The sequence below is a fragment of the Electrophorus electricus genome, chromosome 7 (genome assembly GCF_013358815.1).
Source record: "Electrophorus electricus isolate fEleEle1 chromosome 7, fEleEle1.pri, whole genome shotgun sequence".
Lineage (NCBI taxonomy): Eukaryota > Metazoa > Chordata > Actinopteri > Gymnotiformes > Gymnotidae > Electrophorus > Electrophorus electricus.
This window is the reverse complement of record NC_049541.1, coordinates 14,569,328-14,587,571: the sequence shown is the minus strand read 5'-3', so window position 1 is coordinate 14,587,571 and position 18,244 is coordinate 14,569,328. Positions and strand designations below refer to the sequence as shown.

The 18,244-nt window shown below is 45.4% G+C and overlaps 1 protein-coding gene across 3 annotated transcripts in view; it reads left to right on the top strand.

Annotated features, from left to right (window-relative positions):
* Positions 1 to 14,652, top strand: part of dock4b (dedicator of cytokinesis 4b) — a 72,572-nt gene extending 57,920 nt beyond the window's left edge. For 2 of the 3 annotated variants that reach the window (XM_035528053.1, XM_035528052.1), the window contains 13 exons: positions 234 to 400; positions 1,586 to 1,672; positions 1,783 to 1,959; positions 4,205 to 4,288; positions 4,724 to 4,843; positions 4,955 to 5,076; positions 5,450 to 5,570; positions 6,269 to 6,350; positions 7,091 to 7,200; positions 7,634 to 7,706; positions 8,530 to 8,631; positions 9,413 to 9,474; positions 11,957 to 14,652. In XM_035528053.1, the coding sequence (XP_035383946.1) occupies positions 234 to 400; positions 1,586 to 1,672; positions 1,783 to 1,959; positions 4,205 to 4,288; positions 4,724 to 4,843; positions 4,955 to 5,076; positions 5,450 to 5,570; positions 6,269 to 6,350; positions 7,091 to 7,200; positions 7,634 to 7,706; positions 8,530 to 8,631; positions 9,413 to 9,474; positions 11,957 to 12,388 (1,739 nt within the window). In that variant the 3' untranslated portion in view covers positions 12,389 to 14,652. The remainder of the gene's footprint in view (positions 1 to 233; positions 401 to 1,585; positions 1,673 to 1,782; positions 1,960 to 4,204; positions 4,289 to 4,723; positions 4,844 to 4,954; positions 5,077 to 5,449; positions 5,571 to 6,268; positions 6,351 to 7,090; positions 7,201 to 7,633; positions 7,707 to 8,529; positions 8,632 to 9,412; positions 9,475 to 11,956) is intronic. The other variant, XM_035528054.1, reaches the window with a different exon arrangement.
* The last annotated feature ends 3,592 nt before the right edge of the window (positions 14,653 to 18,244 follow it).

The following is an 18,244-nucleotide window of genomic DNA, read 5'->3' as shown; positions in this document are numbered from 1 at the left end:
CCCATTTTAATTAATTAATTAATTAATTAAATTCTTGTGGAAGTAAATCTGAGATGTAAAGACATAATTCTCTACTAAACCTGTTTAATTTGAGCTTGTAACGTTCACATTTATTCATGTGTACAAAGCATAGCATATTGCAATATGCAAATGCGAAAATATTGACTAAGTCTCGGAGCAGAATGTTGGTATTTCCATGTCATTAGGGCAGTCCTTAACTGGTCATGCCCCAGACCTCCAGATCTATGCCGTGACACCCGTACCAGACAGCCAGGACGTCCTCCAGAGGGATGGTGTTCCGGACAACATCAAGAGCTATTACAAGGTCAACCACATCTGGAGGTTCCGCTATGACCGTCCCTTCCACAAGGGCACCAAGGACAAGGAGAATGAGTTTAAGGTGAGCTCAACTCTACGTCTGGAAGCCTTTAGCTGCGTTGTCTGCCTGTGGTCTGTCTGCCATACTCCCTCGCCGCCACCATTTCACTCATTTTTCATCTTTGATATTTCTGTCTCTGCCTGTCTATATGTGATTTGGGTATTCATGCTCTGGGTGTGTGTGGGAGGGGGGGATGGAGGAGGTGTTCAGAGCTCAGGTGTGGTCTCATGTGTTGCATTATTCACTTTCCACTCGGTGAAGCTAATTAAAGTTTTAGGGGCCTGGAGACCAGCTCATTCCAAATATCATTTCTCTCCTCTCTCACTCAATATCCAGCCCAGAAAATCACATCCAAAAAGTGGATCATATCTACCACAGGGGTTAGATTTCCTGTGGCCTCTGGTGGGTATAGGGTTAGAAATAAACACCTTAGCCCATCAGATATTGCATTTTCCCAGACACCGAGGTATGTTTCGTCCTGTCTCACTTACCACAGAGTAATATCAGTCAAATTATGACGTTAACTTAAGATAAGATGATATTTAGGTGATACGATTATATTGGAGCGAGACGTTTTTTTTTTGTTGTTGTTTTAATCTCATTTTCACTAACTGAAGTTTTCCTGTGAGTTCCCACTGTTCCCTACCATATATGCACTGGCCACAACAAACACGTCTCCTGGGAACAGCGTTTGTATTACGTGAGGAAGAAAGACTGAATAATCCATGAAGTTTGGTTCTGAGACGAGTGTGTCTGAGGTAGAGATATTGAATGGAATTGCACTTTTTCAAGTGTGCCATTATAAGGGCTTGGGGGCGGTTGGGGGGGGGGGGGGGGGGGGGCTGTATTTATTGGCTATAAAATGTCTTCATGCAAAAAAGAAAAGGGAGAGGGGAGGGGCAGGGGTATTCGAACCTTCAGCCCTGTGCTCCAAACTGAGGTTACACCGGGTTTAGTGTTGGGGCCAATGAGCGGCTTCCATGGGTATCAGTTTACCTTCTACACAGCTTGTGCCCAGCTTGAGTGGAAGTTCAGGGTACTGTGCAGTACACTCCAAAGTCCAGTACAAATGGCCTTCAATAAACGGAGGCATTTAATAGCAGCTGTTAGGCAGGGCACAGTAATGAATGCATAGGGGCGACACCCTGAGCCCAGGGGCGGGAGGAAGTTGTGCTCCTCTGAATGGAGGTTTATTTTGCCTTGCAGAGTCTGTGGGTGGAGAGGACCACACTGACCCTGGTACAGAGCCTTCCGGGCATCTCCCGCTGGTTCGAAGTGGAGAAGCGTGAACTGGTGAGCAAACCCTCTGACCGCTGCTCCAGCAAATTCCTGGCAGCCGCGCAGTCAGCCAGGCAACGGGCTGCACGCACGCGAGTGACCGCTGTGTGCGTTATGCGCCGCAGGTGGAGGTGAGCCCACTGGAGAATGCCATCGAGGTGCTGGAGAACAAGAACCTGCAGCTGCGCACTCTCATCGCCCAGTGCCAGACCCGGCAGATGTCCAACATCAACCCGCTCACCATGTGCCTGAACGGGGTTGTAGACGCCGCCGTCAATGGAGGCCTTGCCCGCTACCAGGAGGTACAGCCTGCCGTCGCTGTTACGACCCGCCACCCTGCTCCCTCGTCGGAGATGACAGACCTGTTGGTTCATGTAACGGAGATTATATGTTTCAGGGAGCTGTAATTACAGAGTTAGGTTTCATGTTAGTGTGTAGTGGGAGGCCTGGGCTCACTAGTTACTAAAGCTTGTGTGTATTAGAAAAGATCCTAATTAGTGCCTGTCTGCAGATGGTCCTGGGGTAGCATGAGTGAGGCAGGCAAGCCAAAAAGCGCTAGAGTGTTCTATATATAACCCGCCCAAACACGAGGCTCTGTAGTCTACCAGTTTAAGCAGAATTCATGCTGTACGCTTTTTTTTTTTTCCAGTCAGGCAGCCTTTTCTAATTATTTTCAAAGGGAGAGCTCACTGCTTTCGTGCACGGCACGCCTCGCTTTTTAGGTGCGCCGCACACCTGGAGCGCTTCATTCACGTTTTTTAAATGTTTGTTTGTTTCCTGGTTGCAGCGCGGACTGATCAGATGATCGGAAAAGTGGGCGTTCAGTTGTAAACATGTAAACTGTTGCAGTGACAGATGATCCTGAACTTTAAAAGGAAAACCAAAAGCAGCAGAACGCCTGGAGTCTGACTAGTACAGCACATGAGATGCGTGATTAGTGTTTTATCATTTGTGATTTTATTCTGTTGCACAACGATGTGACCTAGAACCTCCACTCCATAAGACCCAGCCTGTAGGGCTTAAAATGGTGAGATCCCAGAATCTGTTTTTAATTGAAGAATGACACTGTTCTGTGGTGAGTCTCCTGGAATGCTTTTTGACTCGCTGCACTCACAGTGTGGAGCAGGGAAATGGAAGAAGAGGCCATCACCTTAAAAGCAACCTTTTTTTATTCTGAGAAATGAAAGACACTGTGGGAATCTAGAATTGTCTAGAAGACTGCGTAAGCCAGGGCCATGTTAGGCCGACAGCTCTCTCGAGTGCACACGACAGTCTGTTGCATAGCAACCTCACTTTAATGCACCTGCAGCGTTCAGTATGATTGCCTCGGGAAGTGTCATCAAGGGAGTTGACTGAACTGGGGGTGTGTGTGTTGGGATGTGTGTGTGTGTGTATGGGGATTGTCGGGGTTCGGGGCATGTAAGAGACTGCAGCCATTTGTGTGCACGTGTGTGTGTTACCCTTCCACAGCTTGCCCTGGCTAACGCAGGGATGTTTCGGGGTATCGGGGATGAGTCTGGTATCGGTGGCCCTGAATAGATTTCAGATTGTAATAAATAACACAGCAACAGTGGACTCGTTACTGAATAGTCCAACTTTGGGCATTAATATTTAGATTTATTATGGCTATTTAGGTTCAGCCCTTAAGGAAAATCTATTTTTCTACCCTCATTTGTGAGCCTCTCAGTTTTAATTGACTCTCACTAATGATTTTTAGCCTCTCCTAACAGACATTTTCACAAATGGATAATTTTAGTGTCAAATTATTTTGTATTGCTCAAAGATGCTAAATCAAGATATTGAATTATTTCTGATTTTCCAGTGCAGTACCCCGGACAAAGCATCTGTCTAACCAAAACAAAGCAAACCTATGGCAGATAATTGCAGACATTTTTATAGATGCATTTGAAATGCATTGATTCATAATTCACAATTTTCCCGGCACAGAATATGCCGAACATTTTTGACTTAATTAATATAGTAATGCTGATTCTGTCATGGTATACCACTAGGCATGTTTATTGCTTGGGAAACCAGCCTGATAAGTACTGATTTATGCACGTGTTCTTTAGATGTACTAAAGGAAGCCGTAGCGTTGAAATTCAGTCAGGGGCAGGACATCAGGCGCCCAGCGTGGGACTCCAGTTGTTCCGTCATGGCTCTTTGAAGCGGGAGGGTGGGGCTCTGTCTCCTCTGGCCCTTCTCTGGCTGGCTCCTTAGAGATACAGGCAGGCCACGCTCGGGAGAGACCGTGGAGGGGTGCGCACAGGCTCAGTCTCCACTCCTTCTCTCTCTGTGAGAAGATGCGAGACGACGGCCCTCCTTGGCCACGTTCCCGACAGCTCCTCTTCCAAGTTCCACATCCGCTCCCTCCCTTTGCCTTTGGTGCGGCTTGAAAGCGTTTGCTTCTCCACTGAGTTCTATCACAGGGTGCAATTACAAGGCAAAGCATGGCGTTATTTTCTCTAGCCATCTTGCAATGGCTTGCATGTGATGTACCTGCAGAGTAGATGATGATGATGGTAATTGTGTGTGTGTTTTCTTCAGGCATTCTTTGTGAAAGACTATGCGATGAATCACCCAGAGGATGGAGATAAAATCGGACGCCTCAGAGAACTAATGTTTGAACAGGTCAGTGCTGGTACATCTTTTAACACAAGGTTTATGCACAATTCACCGCTATGTAATTTTTTATGTTTCTTGTTTCTGTAGCATTTGCTCCTTTTTAACTTATGCATGTGTGAAAAATAAAGATGGAGAGAGAGGGAGTGGGAGATAATTTGGGTTTTAGATAACTTTACGACTCAAAAAGGCTTTCTGTGAGCATTCTTTCTGGTGTCACTGGTGCTATTCAGGTTTGCCTTTACAACTCCAGACCCTAAAACATAATTCTATAATCCAAGCAATATGTGTTCAACGAACCAGCAATGAGTGTCAACAACATAATGAAACAACCAAGTGCTTGTTTCATTATATTTGCATTGCCAGTTGATTGCTCTAATTGCCTATAAAGTTTGAGGCACCTGCACTGTGGTTTTGCTCTCTCTCTCTTTCTCGGCCACTCAGGCACACATTCTGGAGTTTGGCCTGGCCGTCCATGACAAATTCGTCCCTCAGGACATGAGACCACTGCATAAGAAACTGGTGGATCAGTTCCATCTCATGAAGTCCAGCTTGGGGATTCAGGTACATTTCCCAGTAGCTGCAACCACAACCTTGAACAAAGAGCTCCACTATCATCTTTTCCTATGTCCCCTTCTCCAATCCATTTCTGTGGTTGTCCTTCTTCTGGAGCAGGAGTTCCCAGCCTATGTGCGAGCCAGCCCCGTCCACTTCACAAACGGGAGCCCACGCATCGGACGCAACTCGGTGCCCAACATACTATGCCCCGAGGGAAGCCGCGTGGTGGTCCGCCACAGGTGAGCCGGTCCAGGATAGCTGTGTCCACAGGGTTCGGGCCCCCAGCAAACCCCCTGTGCCAGTAAGAAGAGCACTCGGGAAGTGGGGCTGGGGCGTCTCCGTGAGTGGGAGTCTGGTGATCACCACATAAGCGCCGCCAGGAGTTGCTCGCACCATATTTGTGTCCTTTTACACATATTGAGCTGCAAACCTGTCAGTGTTAGCACTGTCAGTGTTGGCACAATCTTTATCGAGTGCCAGGCTGCAATGGCCGCCCCCCCCGAGTGCAAATATTTTACTACTTCACAGCTTTCCTTTAAATAAAAATGCCATATGGTAGGTGAATTCTAATTGTGTGTGTGTGTGTGTGTGTGTGGTGGGGGGTCCTCGCAGTCCGCTCAGCTATCCGGCAGCAAACCGCTACTCCTCATCCTCGCTGTCATCACAGGCCTCCAATGAAGTGAGCAACATCACGGGCCAGTCAGAGAGCTCCGACGAGGTCTTCAACATGCAGGTGAGTTCTCTCGCCCGGTGCACAGACACAAGCACACACGTGCGCGCAGGTGAGTTCTCTCGCCCGGTGCACAGACACAAGCACACACGTGCGCGCAGGTGAGTTCTCTCGCCCGGTGCACAGACACAAGCACACACGTGCGCGCAGGTGAGTTCTCTCGCCCGGTGCACAGACACAAGCACACACGTGCGCGCAGGTGAGTTCTCTCGCCCGGTGCACAGACACAAGCACACACGTGCGTGCACACAATCTTAAGCACGCTCGCAAGCTGTGTATCAGCCTGCCACATCCTTCTTTCTTACACCTCCTCTTTCAACCCTTTACCCACTCTCTCCGCACTCAGTCAGTCTCTTTCATCGACTTCCCTAATCTCACCCTCACCTCTTCTGTTTCTTCTCTTCTTATCTGTCTCCTAATTGCCCTCACATTGTTTTTATCTCTGTTGCCCTCTCACTCTCACACTTGTTCTCATCCCTCTGTCTTTTCTCACATTTTTTTCTCTTTCAGATTCGCAGGTATGATCTTTTTTAAAAAAAAAAAACAAAACAAACAAAAAAAGCAATCCTTTTATCTGAGAACCTTGTTTTCATCCAAGAGAATGGCTGATCTCCCACGGTTGGTGCGGTGTGGAGAACTGTTTGTGATTCATTGTGGGTGTTTGTTTTTTTTTTTTGGCGCTCCTCTCTCTCTGCCCTCAGCCCAGCCCATCTACCTCAAGCCTCAGCTCCAATCACTCGGCCTCTCCCAACGTGAGCAGCTCCGCCCCCTCCAGCGCCAGAGGTGAGAAGAGTGGCTCAGTGTGTTCCTTGAGGATGATGATGATGATGATTACAGGCCTGTAGTACACAGCTTTCACAGAGCACATTTATTCAGGCCATGCCACTCACTCCTTGCTTTGAATACAGACATACACACACACACACACACAAATCCCTCTTTATCTCTCTTCACTCAGCCTCTCAGTAGTCTGCTCTCTGGTGAATGCTCACCTTTAATATAGAAACATACTGGGGCATTTACAGGAGATGGTGATCTTCTCCCCCCCTGCTCCTCCATCTCCAACTCCCTGTTTCACAGGGATCTCCGTCAGGCGCAAGCCGCCTGTAATGTGTTGTGAGGAATTACAGGCACTGCTGCCCTGATGGCTATTATGGCGCAGTGCAGAGGCAGGAGAGAGCTGTCCGTTACCCCGGTGACAGAGAAGAGAGAGCGTAGCCTGCAGACAGCTCGGAGCCGCTCCCACCGTCTAGGAATCCGTCTCGCCGCCAACTAGCCATCTGTCAGCGGCGCAGTACAATTCTCACCTCAGTGGGGTGGGGGGGCCATCGTTGTGTGTGTGTGTGTATGTGTGTGTGTGTGGGAGGGGGATATATTGCTCCTGTGCAGACTGTTTAGTGAGACAGGAATAAGGACGGAGCGGCTGTGTGTGTGTGTGTGTGTGTGTGTGTGTGTGTGTGTGTGTGTGTGTGTCCGCGCGCGCTTGTCTGACACCCTCTCCTCCACTTTTTCACCATTCTCAGGTTCACCGCAGTTGTCCGAGAAACACAAACATGTCCGGGAGAACTCCTGCCTCTCTCCAAGGGAGAGGCCTTGCAGTGCCGTTTTCCCCAACGCCCTGGACCCCACACAGGTAGAACACATATAATATATGCCCCATCCCCCTCTACCCCACACAGCACTATTCCTGACCTTAATCCCTCACACAACCCAAAACCTAGACCCCATACCAGTAATTACACTGTTTTCCCAAACCTCTGGAAACACGGGGGAGTATATTCTTTGTGTCCCGATTCTTGGTATAATGTCCGAGATAACAGACAAAATACATCTTTTGTCTGGACTCCATACAGTCAGTTGCGGTAAAAATACATATTTAGCCCCCCACCCCCCCAACCCCGCCATGGTATTCTAGCCATGTCAGCAGCAATGACGTGCTTTTAACGGCTTGAATATCAGTTTCTCCTGCAGTAAAAGACATTTTTGCTGGCAAGATGTGACATGAAATACAGAGAGATGACTGAGAATAGTGCCTCCGTAAGCATGCTTGCACGTTTCCTCTGCAGAGGACCATTACGCATCCAGGAGGAGACACTTCCCTCCCCCGCAGTGATCCCAACATCTCTGCTCCAGACAAAGGTGACACACACACACACACACACACACACGTGCTGGGTCACAAGTCTGTCGAATGGGCTGTTGAGAGAGGCGTTGACCTGGCTGCATAGATGGAAAGACGCACCTGACGTGGGCTGACAGCTGGACCCGCTCGTGGACCTCCTCGTCCCGCTGTACCCACCGGCGGGATCAACTCACTCAGTCATCGCAATGCCACTTTCATCTCTTCCAGTATGGGAGGGGAGGGAGGTGCTTTTCACACGCTACCTTCTCATCCATTCATCTCAGTGAAATCTGCATTTATTGCCTGGCGGGCTCAGAGACGGGTTCCCCTGGGTGATGGGTTTTCTTCAGCAGCAGACATAAGTCATATATTTATCTATGAATTCATACTGTATGTGTTTGTGGTTTTTGAGGGTACCAGTCAATGTGTGACTCTGGTTGTGCATATTCTGCGAGATCCTCTTAATCTGGTCATTAATCTCGTTGGAAGGGAGGAAGGAAGTGAGGAGGGAAGGGTTAATTAGTTAATTAGTTTTTTGTTTTGATTTCTTTCTTTGACCACCCAGGTGAAGATTAGGGGATTCAAACAGAGTGAGGAAGTAAAGAATTCAATGAAAAACGTGGTACCATTTATGAATGTGCCACCCAAACAGAAGCCAGACGCCTGAGATTATGCCATGCAAGGGTCTTCTGGATATGTAGAAATTTTACTAGACGTGTAGCCAGCTATGCGTCTGGCAGATGTACCATGGCAAATAACATGCTGCTAAACTTGGTGGGACCGGGATGGTGTTGAGCTAAACAAACTGACCAGTCCTGCATCTTTTGTCTGTGTGCAAAGTGGTCAGGCCTGCCCCGAGCAGCTGGAGTCTTGACACCCCGCTCTCCGACTCGTTCGGGAAGCTGTTGTGTCCCCCTGTACCTCCTAGGCCTCCGTACTCAGGTAAAAAAGAAAAAGAAAGAAAGAAAATGAAGAGATGCACTTCTACTGACAACCAGCCGCCGGCACTAACATCTCTCACACCTTCTCTTGGACCTTCTGTCTGCTGGCAGGTTGGCTTCCTGCTGCTTTCTCACCCCTCTTAACCTCTGTCCTCTTCTATCACTATTTCCACCCCTGGCAAAGTATTCATCCAGAAACCTAAATCATGAATTCTCTTGTTCTTCTTCCATTAGGTCTACCCCGCCCCCCCGCCCCAGATCTTTAAGTGCATTGATCAGTTGGAATGTGATAGTAGGGACTGGAGCGTCCGTTTCTCTGGGATTCTATCTGCTCTCTTGTGTTATAATCCTTAACCTTTCTTGGAGGGATGAGTCTTCTCTGTGAGGTTCTATCTAATCTGCATGCTGCCTCCAGGCTTCATTAAAACCCCTGAATGTCAGGCTGAAGCTGGCCATGCTTCACCTGCCTCCTCTTTCTCCCTCTCCTTTGCCCCTGCTCCCCCCGCCGTTTTTCAAGGTGGGCGCTTTTAGAGTCTATCCCTCCTCCTGTCCATTGAAGTTGACACTGGGCGACTGTAATGAAGCCCGCTGTCACGAGAATGAACGGCCGGCGGACGCACCGGCCGCTCAGCAGGGGGCTTCCGGCATGCGGCAATACGTTTCCCGGCTTCAGCGGTGGCGGTCGGCACGGCCGCTGGCTAAATTTAACTGTCTCAAACCCTTATGTCAGCTGGTGAAGAATGTCTGACACTCATTTGATCATTTTCTGCCTCTTTGAACAGGGTCTCCTGCTAAGAGCCTGAGATCGCAGTCGCCGGCACCGGCGTTGCGGTCCCCACAAAAGGTAGGAGCTCCTTCCTCTCACGTCCATTGTGACCCTGTTATTCCCGAACCAGCCTGGATAGAGTTTGGTTGTGAGGAGTTTGAGATGAGACGGCATTCGCACTGTGCTGAGTGACGCGTGGCCAGGCCAGGCTCGGCACGCCCCACCCACGTATTAAACGCGCCTCAACCGTCAGAGATGTGCGCTCGGGTTGTTCTCCATCATGACTGCTGCTGTTTTGAACTTGGACATGGCCCAGGGGTCTCAAAGGTGTAGAGGAATTAAGAAGAGAGTTGCACCCTCCTCACTACGGCTCCTGCATACAGAGCAAGTGCACCGCAAGACCTCGTGATCACACTAAGCCCTGCATATCACACACTCCTTGCTCAAAGCAAGTAAACAAATACAACTTAGTAGCTGGCTTAGTGTTTAAGTGCGTCCCACCAAACACTCGTACACAAGTTAGATGCACTCTCAGTCTTTCGCCTTCAGGCATATTAATTGTTAAACGGTAGCTGAACTCTAAAAATAGGTCCGATCTGATTATTTAATGTATTTTTTATTGATCCTTTCATTTGGCCTGCGAGAGCTGGCCTCTAGTTAGCATTGTGTGTGTAGGATCATACCCATGTTCAGAGGGGCCCAGCGGAACCTGTAAGCCGGTACAATCCTTTGCTTCTCTGCCTAATCACCATTTTGTGATCCTGATGCTCTAACTCATCCTGATGAGACTGATCCAGAGCCAGTAATTCTGCCTTTTTCTTCTTTCTCATGTTTCTATCCGGCAGTGCATATTGATTTCAGACCAGACTTTCTGCAAGCCAGATTCTCTCTAATCATTCATTTATTCTCTATTACCTTAAAAAGTGTGTGGAAAGCTAGCAATACTCCAAAGAGCTGATAAAATAAAATAGGCTTCCGAGCAATACAGATGGTTATATTATGGAGGACATATTAAACGTGTCCTGAGTGGTCACTTTATTATATACTATAGCTGTACCTTATTGGCAATGTACATTTTACTACTCTTAAGTTGTAATTCCCCACTCCTGCCAGCACTGTAGTGGAGTTCTACACCTTGTGTATGTCAATCTTTTTTAGTCTATTTCATAAGTGACCTAGTTTTGACTAAGGAGCAGGCGTTAACTGGAAGCTTTTAGAAATGCGTTTATGCTGAAAGTGGACATGTTAATACTTTGCTTTTACATCATAAATGCTGTATTTGTAAACATTTATGAAAATGCTTATGAATGTATCATCAACTGTGCATATATACATGCAGAAAATTATTCAGGCTTCTGCCCTTTTTAAAAAGCACACAAACAGGTCATTCATGAAAGAGGCCACATTAAAACATAACACAACATAACTGTACAGCGGCCAACAAAAGTTACCATCATCCAACTAACTTCAGAGTATGTGGGTCCGACTGAAAGGTGACAGCTGTATCATAGGTGTACACACCTAATAATAACTTCATAACAACACAGGCAACTCCTTGTATATTTATACCCTTGTAATGAACAAGGAAGAATGTGTTTTAAGAGGGAAACAATCTGAATTCCATGATGCAAGAGCTGTCAGGTCTTAGAAAGTGCAGAGTTTGATGGGCAGCTATCTGTGCGCAGACCAGTAGTCTGTCATTCAAGTGCGCGCACACGCACACACACACACATGCTTTAATGTTGATTGGCAGGTTACTCTGAGCTGTCAGTCCATGGACTGTGGGTCGTGGAACACACAGAAGCTTTTAGCGTGTTTTAAGTGCGAGCAACACTTAAGAAATGGGCAACTTTACTTTTAAATCATGCAGTCAGTACAGTACATGTAATTTCTAAATATCTGTCCTTAAGGCCACCCCTGACAGTGGGTGAGTGTGAAAATGTTCATATTTAAACTGGCTAAATAAATGGTAGTCCTTCACTACAACACATCCAACTGTGCTAGCTGTCGCACTGACAATTCAACATTTATTTATTTTGTGATTAAAGTCCACTGCAGTTCTGAATGTTATATGGTTTTTCAGTATAGGGGAGAAGTATTAAAATGATATCACAACACTAGTATATTTGTACAAAATATTATTATTAGATTTTATGGGTGCTCAACCCTGCAGATCTACCATCCTGCAGAATTGAGATTTCATCGAGTGAAACACATTTGTCTATAATGTAAATGAAATCCTTGAGCAGTCATATCAGGCATGTTGGATTAGATTCTGAGTGAATGGGAGGGCTATGTTCCCAGGGCCCAGGTGTGGTAATGTATTAAGCCTTGTGGTTTCATCCCTGCCTCTGTAGGGAAGGATTATATTCAAAGTCATACATCTTATTCATAAATGCTGCACTGGCTATTATCTAAAGTCTGCAGTGTTGAAACGTGTGTGTGTGTGTGTGTGTGTGTGTGTGTGTGTGTGTGTGTGTGTGTGTGTGTGTGTGTGTGTGTGTGTATGTGTGTGTGTGTGTGTGTGTGTGTGTGTGTGTGTGTGTGTGTGTCTTTGCAGACCCATGCTTCCCCCTTTACACCCTCGCCTACGGAGTGCCAGTCAGCAGGCCTTGTGCCCAACTCACCTGTTCTGTCCGGAAGCTACAGCAGTGGCATCTCCTCTCTCAGCCGCTGCAGCGTCTCCGACGCCTCAGGCACCGAGGCCCCTGCTGTTGACCACGCCTTCCCAACCTCCATCTCCAGCGGTTCGGATGAGCTTATTCGCCGTGAGAACAAGACCCCACCTCCTTACAGTGTGTATGAGCGCAACAACCCCCGGCGGCCGGTGCTGCTTCCCCACAGCCTCTCCATCCCCCCGCCCAGTGCAGATGCCCCGCCCATCCCACCAAAGCCTCACCAGCTCCGCGGTGGCAAGCCAGAGGTGGACCCGCGGCGGGTTGAACAACTCCCTCGACCAAGACCCCTCCCCAGGAAGGTCTCTCAGCTCTAGAGCTGCTGGGTGCAAGCCCCACCCTGACCACTTGCACTTTCTCCCCCTCTCTGTTTGGGCCAGTAAACCCAAATATCCAGTTTAATAGTGGAGGAGGGACATTGCAGGGGTATGACTGCTTCTGTCTGCACTTTTAGATTTGAGAATGGAAGGTTCCCATGTCAAAATGTGTACACGATCACTCGAGTGCCAGGGCATTTTCTTAGTGTGATGGGTAGATCTGCCAATTCCATTAAGTGTAAATATTGATATGAGACTTACGTTTTGCCTTAAATATTGAAAACAGAGTCTTGTATCGATGGATATTGCACGTTTTTTTAAGTACATTGTACTTTTTTTAATGGCTTAAAGGTGCTAGTCGCCACAATTCCTGTATTCATGCAGCCACTGGATAATGACCACATGGATATCATGCAGTACATATTTTCATAGAAATGGATTGTGCTTTTTAGGTGCCAAATTCACCACTTTCTCTCATCCAACAACAGGGGTATTTTTTTCAGCAGGTCTTTGATGTCAGAGGCCATAATCCTTTTTTTTGGCACACGAAAGAAAAGAATTGAAATCTGTTTGCACACATTAACCTCCCTCTATACCGTAGTCTTATCTGACAGTTATCTATTAACATGGTAAAACATCACTTGCTTGGCCTGTATGGGCGTTTCAGAGCTCCATGGTTTGCATGATTTTGGCAGGATGCCATTCAGTGCTAGAACCCGTCTCTGTTGAACTCCTCATTCGCCTGCCCGATTCTGATGGATGACAATTCAGAACTCCAGCCCGTCCCTGCTGATAAATCCTTGCGTTATTTTGCCAAGTCTGGTGCCAAAGGAATGTTGATGCTCTATGGAACTGAATATTCCAAACCTGTCGATACTGAAGGAGGATGCAAAAAAGGGAAAAGTCACACACCACATATTTGGCTTAAGAAGGATATCTATTGCCAGATTTTGTGTGCCGTTGTTTTACGGTTGGTTTTCTGAAGGTCAGTAAAGATGAAGCACAAATGAGTTAGTGAGCAGCATAACTACCTACAAGCCGACAGGCTGGAGCCCATGCTACCCCACAGGAGATGCGCGGGGAAAGCAGCCGAAGGCGGAAGTGTCCTTCCCAGGAGCATGGCAGAAAGATGCCTAATAACATGCAGAATACAGTGACTGTGAAACTCCTTCAGAAACTCCTGGAGCCATTACAGAAAGGCCACTCCTGTTTAGATGCCAACCTGCCAATCAGAAGTGTCTCACCCATAAATATGCCAGTTGTCACATCACACCGTCACATGTCAGTAGAAATTATAGGTTCATTTGAAGGGTTCGAACACAGTGCTCCATAGTGAGTGTGTGACAATATATCAGTATAATCATCTAGCTCTACTGTTAAACAAACGATTCAACAATAACACATGACTATTTGTGCAACCTAATTAAATCATCCATGAAAAAAAAGCACCAATATTTAGTTCAAGTATAGCCTGTTTTCAGTTTTCTGTTTGTCATTTGGTTGATGATAAAAATCTACATTTAACATGCAATTTAGATTCAATTTGTTCAACTCTTATTTCATTCATGTGTCATTGCACAATTACAGTACTGTTCATTTAATATTGTCACAGCCCTACTTAACAGTGATAATGAATTGTGTTTTTACTATTTTTTTTGCATTGCATTTTTATTTGTGATGCATAAACATTCATATACATGCTCTAAACTATGGGCTGGTAGACCTTTTATTTAGCAGTATGCATCTATACTGTCTGTGTTGGCGATGTTAATGAAATGATGTGGTATCAAACCTTCAGTTGTGCCCTTCGGATGATGTTTTGCCAGAATAAACAACAGAAGACCAGATATTGTTTTGTAAACATTTAGTGAAAAATATTGATCACCTCATTCAGTGCTATGATTCTGTTTCTGAAATATTGAGTATTATATACCTTATATACCTTTTTTGTAAATTACAAATCCAGAATTGGATTTATTGAGTTTTGAATGATCATATCACAAGAATCAGTACTTGAGAAATTGTAAATTATGATGATGAAATTGTTGTAAGTATGCCAAATACCTTGTCTATTGTACATATTGTGTTTTTAACAGTGTAGCTATAACAAATTTACAGCTTTGAATGTGGGAGCAGTAAATTATAAATGTTAAATATTTATGTTTTGGGGGAGTGTAGAGAGAATAAGGTCAAGTTGGAAGGAGTCTAACACATGTACTTTACATAATGACTTGCTGTGTAATAAAAGGTTTTCAGCAAGCCTATCTTGGGTCCATTCATTGCTAATGTATTCGCCTTAACAGGGTTTTCCTCTTTTCTGACATGTAAAGTGTACACAGTAAAAGAAGGAAATAGAAAATAAGGGTAATAGGTGAATCTCTTATTCATGGAAAATGTTTTTGACAACATTTGCTCCTAGATAATTTCAATATGTTGCATTTATTACTGAGGTTCCTAAATCACACAAATGACATTCTAATGATTAACTGCAGCTTGATTTCCATAAACTGTAATTGACCTCATACACTATGTTTATATGTATTTAAAGAAACACAAAATGGTGAAAGAAAAATTGGGTACAAGAAAATATTCTCAGGAGTTTGCAGTTCACATATGATTGTTACAGGATTAGATTTTTCTTTTTTTTTTCTATTATAATTTTTTTTAGGTAATCTCAGTGTTGGGCCTTTACAGCAAAACCAGATGACTTATTAATATTCTTCCTAGTGTGCAGGGAACCTTTTTTTCATCCATTATTTCTGCTCTGGTCTGAGCCAAAAGTAAGACCTTTATTTGCACACATTAAAGCATCTTGCTGTGATGGGACTTTTCAAGGCCAACTTACTGTCATGCTGGGCTTGTTCCAGGTCTGAGGTGTAAGAAGCAAGAGTGTATGCAGAGGAAGTTCACACTTCGCTTGACAGATAAATGCATAATTGTAACCGTGGCTGTAATTTGACAGTCTTAATCGCACTGGGGAAAAGACCCAGCTAATCCGAAGGCTTCTTGCAGCAGATCTCTCACCAGAGACTTTATGGTGTCTTTATGGTGACTTATTGGGAAAGCTTGTTTTATCTGTGTCATTTTATGTTATACTGTAGTTTCCTGCTGGTAGAAAGTCCATTTAATTGCTGCACTCGAATAGTTTTTTCAAGATTCTTGATTTTATCAAGATTTACACTTTGTTCTATTTGTTATATTGTTCTAATTGTTCTATTTCCAAACCATTTCTTTCTAAATGTATGCCCTTAATTTCTCTTTGTAATGCTCGAGTTTTAGGCAGAATGTATGAAACTTTACCGATAACAAAACCCAATTCAAAAGAGCTGTGTGAAAAAACAACAAAAGGTAAGTAAACTGACTTGCCAGTCAAACACGATGCTGACTGGTATGGCATAGGATTTGAAAACATTACTGAATAAGAGCTGTGTGGTTTCCATGCCTGTGGTAGGTTGAAAAGTGCTTTAAAGAAGCAGACTAGGATGACCAAGATAGTCACATATATAAAAAGTCAGCAGTGATTTGCAATAAGAGGAATAGGAGGTTCGAGCAACTAATGAGAGTTGTCTGTGTCTTGTGATTGTGAAACTGTCAAAGCTGTGCATAGATGGCCACATCTTGATCCATGTATCTCCACGAAAACTTGTTCACTACCAAGTGTGAGGTGCATGTAATGCTGACTGAAATTTGGGTCTGCTGGACTAGTGGCTTGTGTTTTCAGCAAGGACATAGACCTCGCTGAGAGAACACTGAGGGGGAGCTGGTTTCCCTCTCTGAGCTCATTGTGCTTCCTGTGGGCAGGAGAATCAGTTTTTCTTGAGACTATCCTTGGTATTTCTGGAGTAAGTAATCAAAAACTGGAACTGTGTGAATAGAGCCCATTAAGCCTGACCAAGGTTAAGTCTTGGCTGCTCAAATGTACTTGAAGTTGCAGTGATTCATGAGGATAAGGAACAGATGCTTAGTGCCCTCAAACCGTTGGCACCGCACTTCAAGCCCTTTCTTCATGACCAAGAGCTCTCAGTTCTCCATGCCACAGCTTTCACTGACAGGTTGAGTTTCCCTGAGCAAAATCCGCAAGGGTAGTTTCTGAGGGTTGCCATCATTTCATATCTACCTCTACTACAAAGGTAAGAGAATGCTTGAGGATCGCAGCAGTCATGTGAAAGTAGGTCTGACGCTCTGCAGTCCTGGACGCTGTTCCACATCAGCCTTCCTGGCTGCCCTTTGGGAGGTCAGAGAAGCTACAGTGGAACTGACATTACTGATGAATAAAAGGTCAGTAGAAACTGGCAAAAGAGAGAAAAAATGTTGCAGCTTTTTACTGGTTATGGGTAGGGCCTATCGAATATAGTCTGGACCTTTTTGGGGTATATCTCCACCCTATTCACACCCTGTATATTCACCCAGAAAGGAGAGGGAAGACATATGAAACTCGCACTTTTCCAAATTCAGGAAAAGATGATTTTCCAGCAGGAAGAATAAAACACTGCAGACATTTTAATGTGCATGGCTTCAGATGAGAAGTAAATGAGAATGTCATCAATGATGATGACATAATGGTTCGGCATGTCTTTCAGTACCTCACTGACAAATCCCTGAAAAACAGAGGGAGCACTGACCAGGCCATAACTTATAACCCAGTACTCATAATATACTCAAACAGCGATGAAGGCAGTTTCCATTTGTCCTGCTTCCTGATGTGAATGAGGTCATAATTGCTTCGCAGATCCAACTCAGTAAAAACCTTGGCCCCTCTGATTTGCTCAAGAGCAGAGTGACTGAAGGGGAGAGTAAACCAGTATTTAACTGTGATGGCACTGAATCTCCTATAATTATGTGTGGTAAATGGAGATGGAGCTCACTTGGGAGCAGGCATAAAGGAGCTTATCTGTGAGGATGGAGAGCTGCACAAGACAAGGCAACTCAGTCATCTCAACAAGCTAACTCACATTACAGAGCCCTGGAGAGGCCACCGCATTACACACACTTTAATGTAGATTAATTCCAGCTGCTCTTGACCGCTAGGACGCAGAACTTTGTAGCACAATCAGCTGCTGTGGCACTGCTCAAAACACAAAAGTTCCTCCCCTAGTTCTTTACCAAAACATAATACAACACTTCTCTAAATAGTTGAATTCTGTGTAGGTGTGAGTAAAGGCAGACAGTTCATGCTAAATTGCCATGATCTAATGTGGAGAACTCTACAGGTGAGGATCAAAAGCACCATGAAGATGTTTGGTAATTCTGTGCAGTGCATAACTGTGGCATTTCCCCTGGATCCAAGTTAGGTGACAAAGTCTTCTGTTACACTGGAGACTCAAATGTAGTTGCAGGATCCACTGGATACACTTTACTGTGAGAGAGACCGTGACTGAAGGAGAGGGCAGTGTGATGGAGACTATCATTCAGGAGGGTAAATGTGTGGTCTGGCTGCCACGCCAGAGCGATGGCTCTTTGGTCTGGTGGTCAGAGCACATTTTCCACTTTGAAGATGCGGGGTCAGAGCTGGATGTGGTGGCCCAATACTGGCAACAAAATCCATAAGAGCAGAGTGAAGCACCAGAGCAAGGGTCAAGCAGGGTAAGAAAAAATACAGGGTAAAAAAAACAAGGCGAGATCCAAATAACTGGGCAAAGGTATGGTACACAAAGTGTTGGGACACTACAGAGAATGATCAGAAGCTATACAAATTAGAAGAATTTATACCCATTGACACAGATGAAAGCAATCAGTTAATGATTAGACATTTGTATTTAGCAGAGGCTGCCCACTGATGACTGGGTCCAGTACTGCAGAAATTGCTGTGACACTTTCAGAATATTTTGGATCGACCAAATCTAGTGGCATGACTTG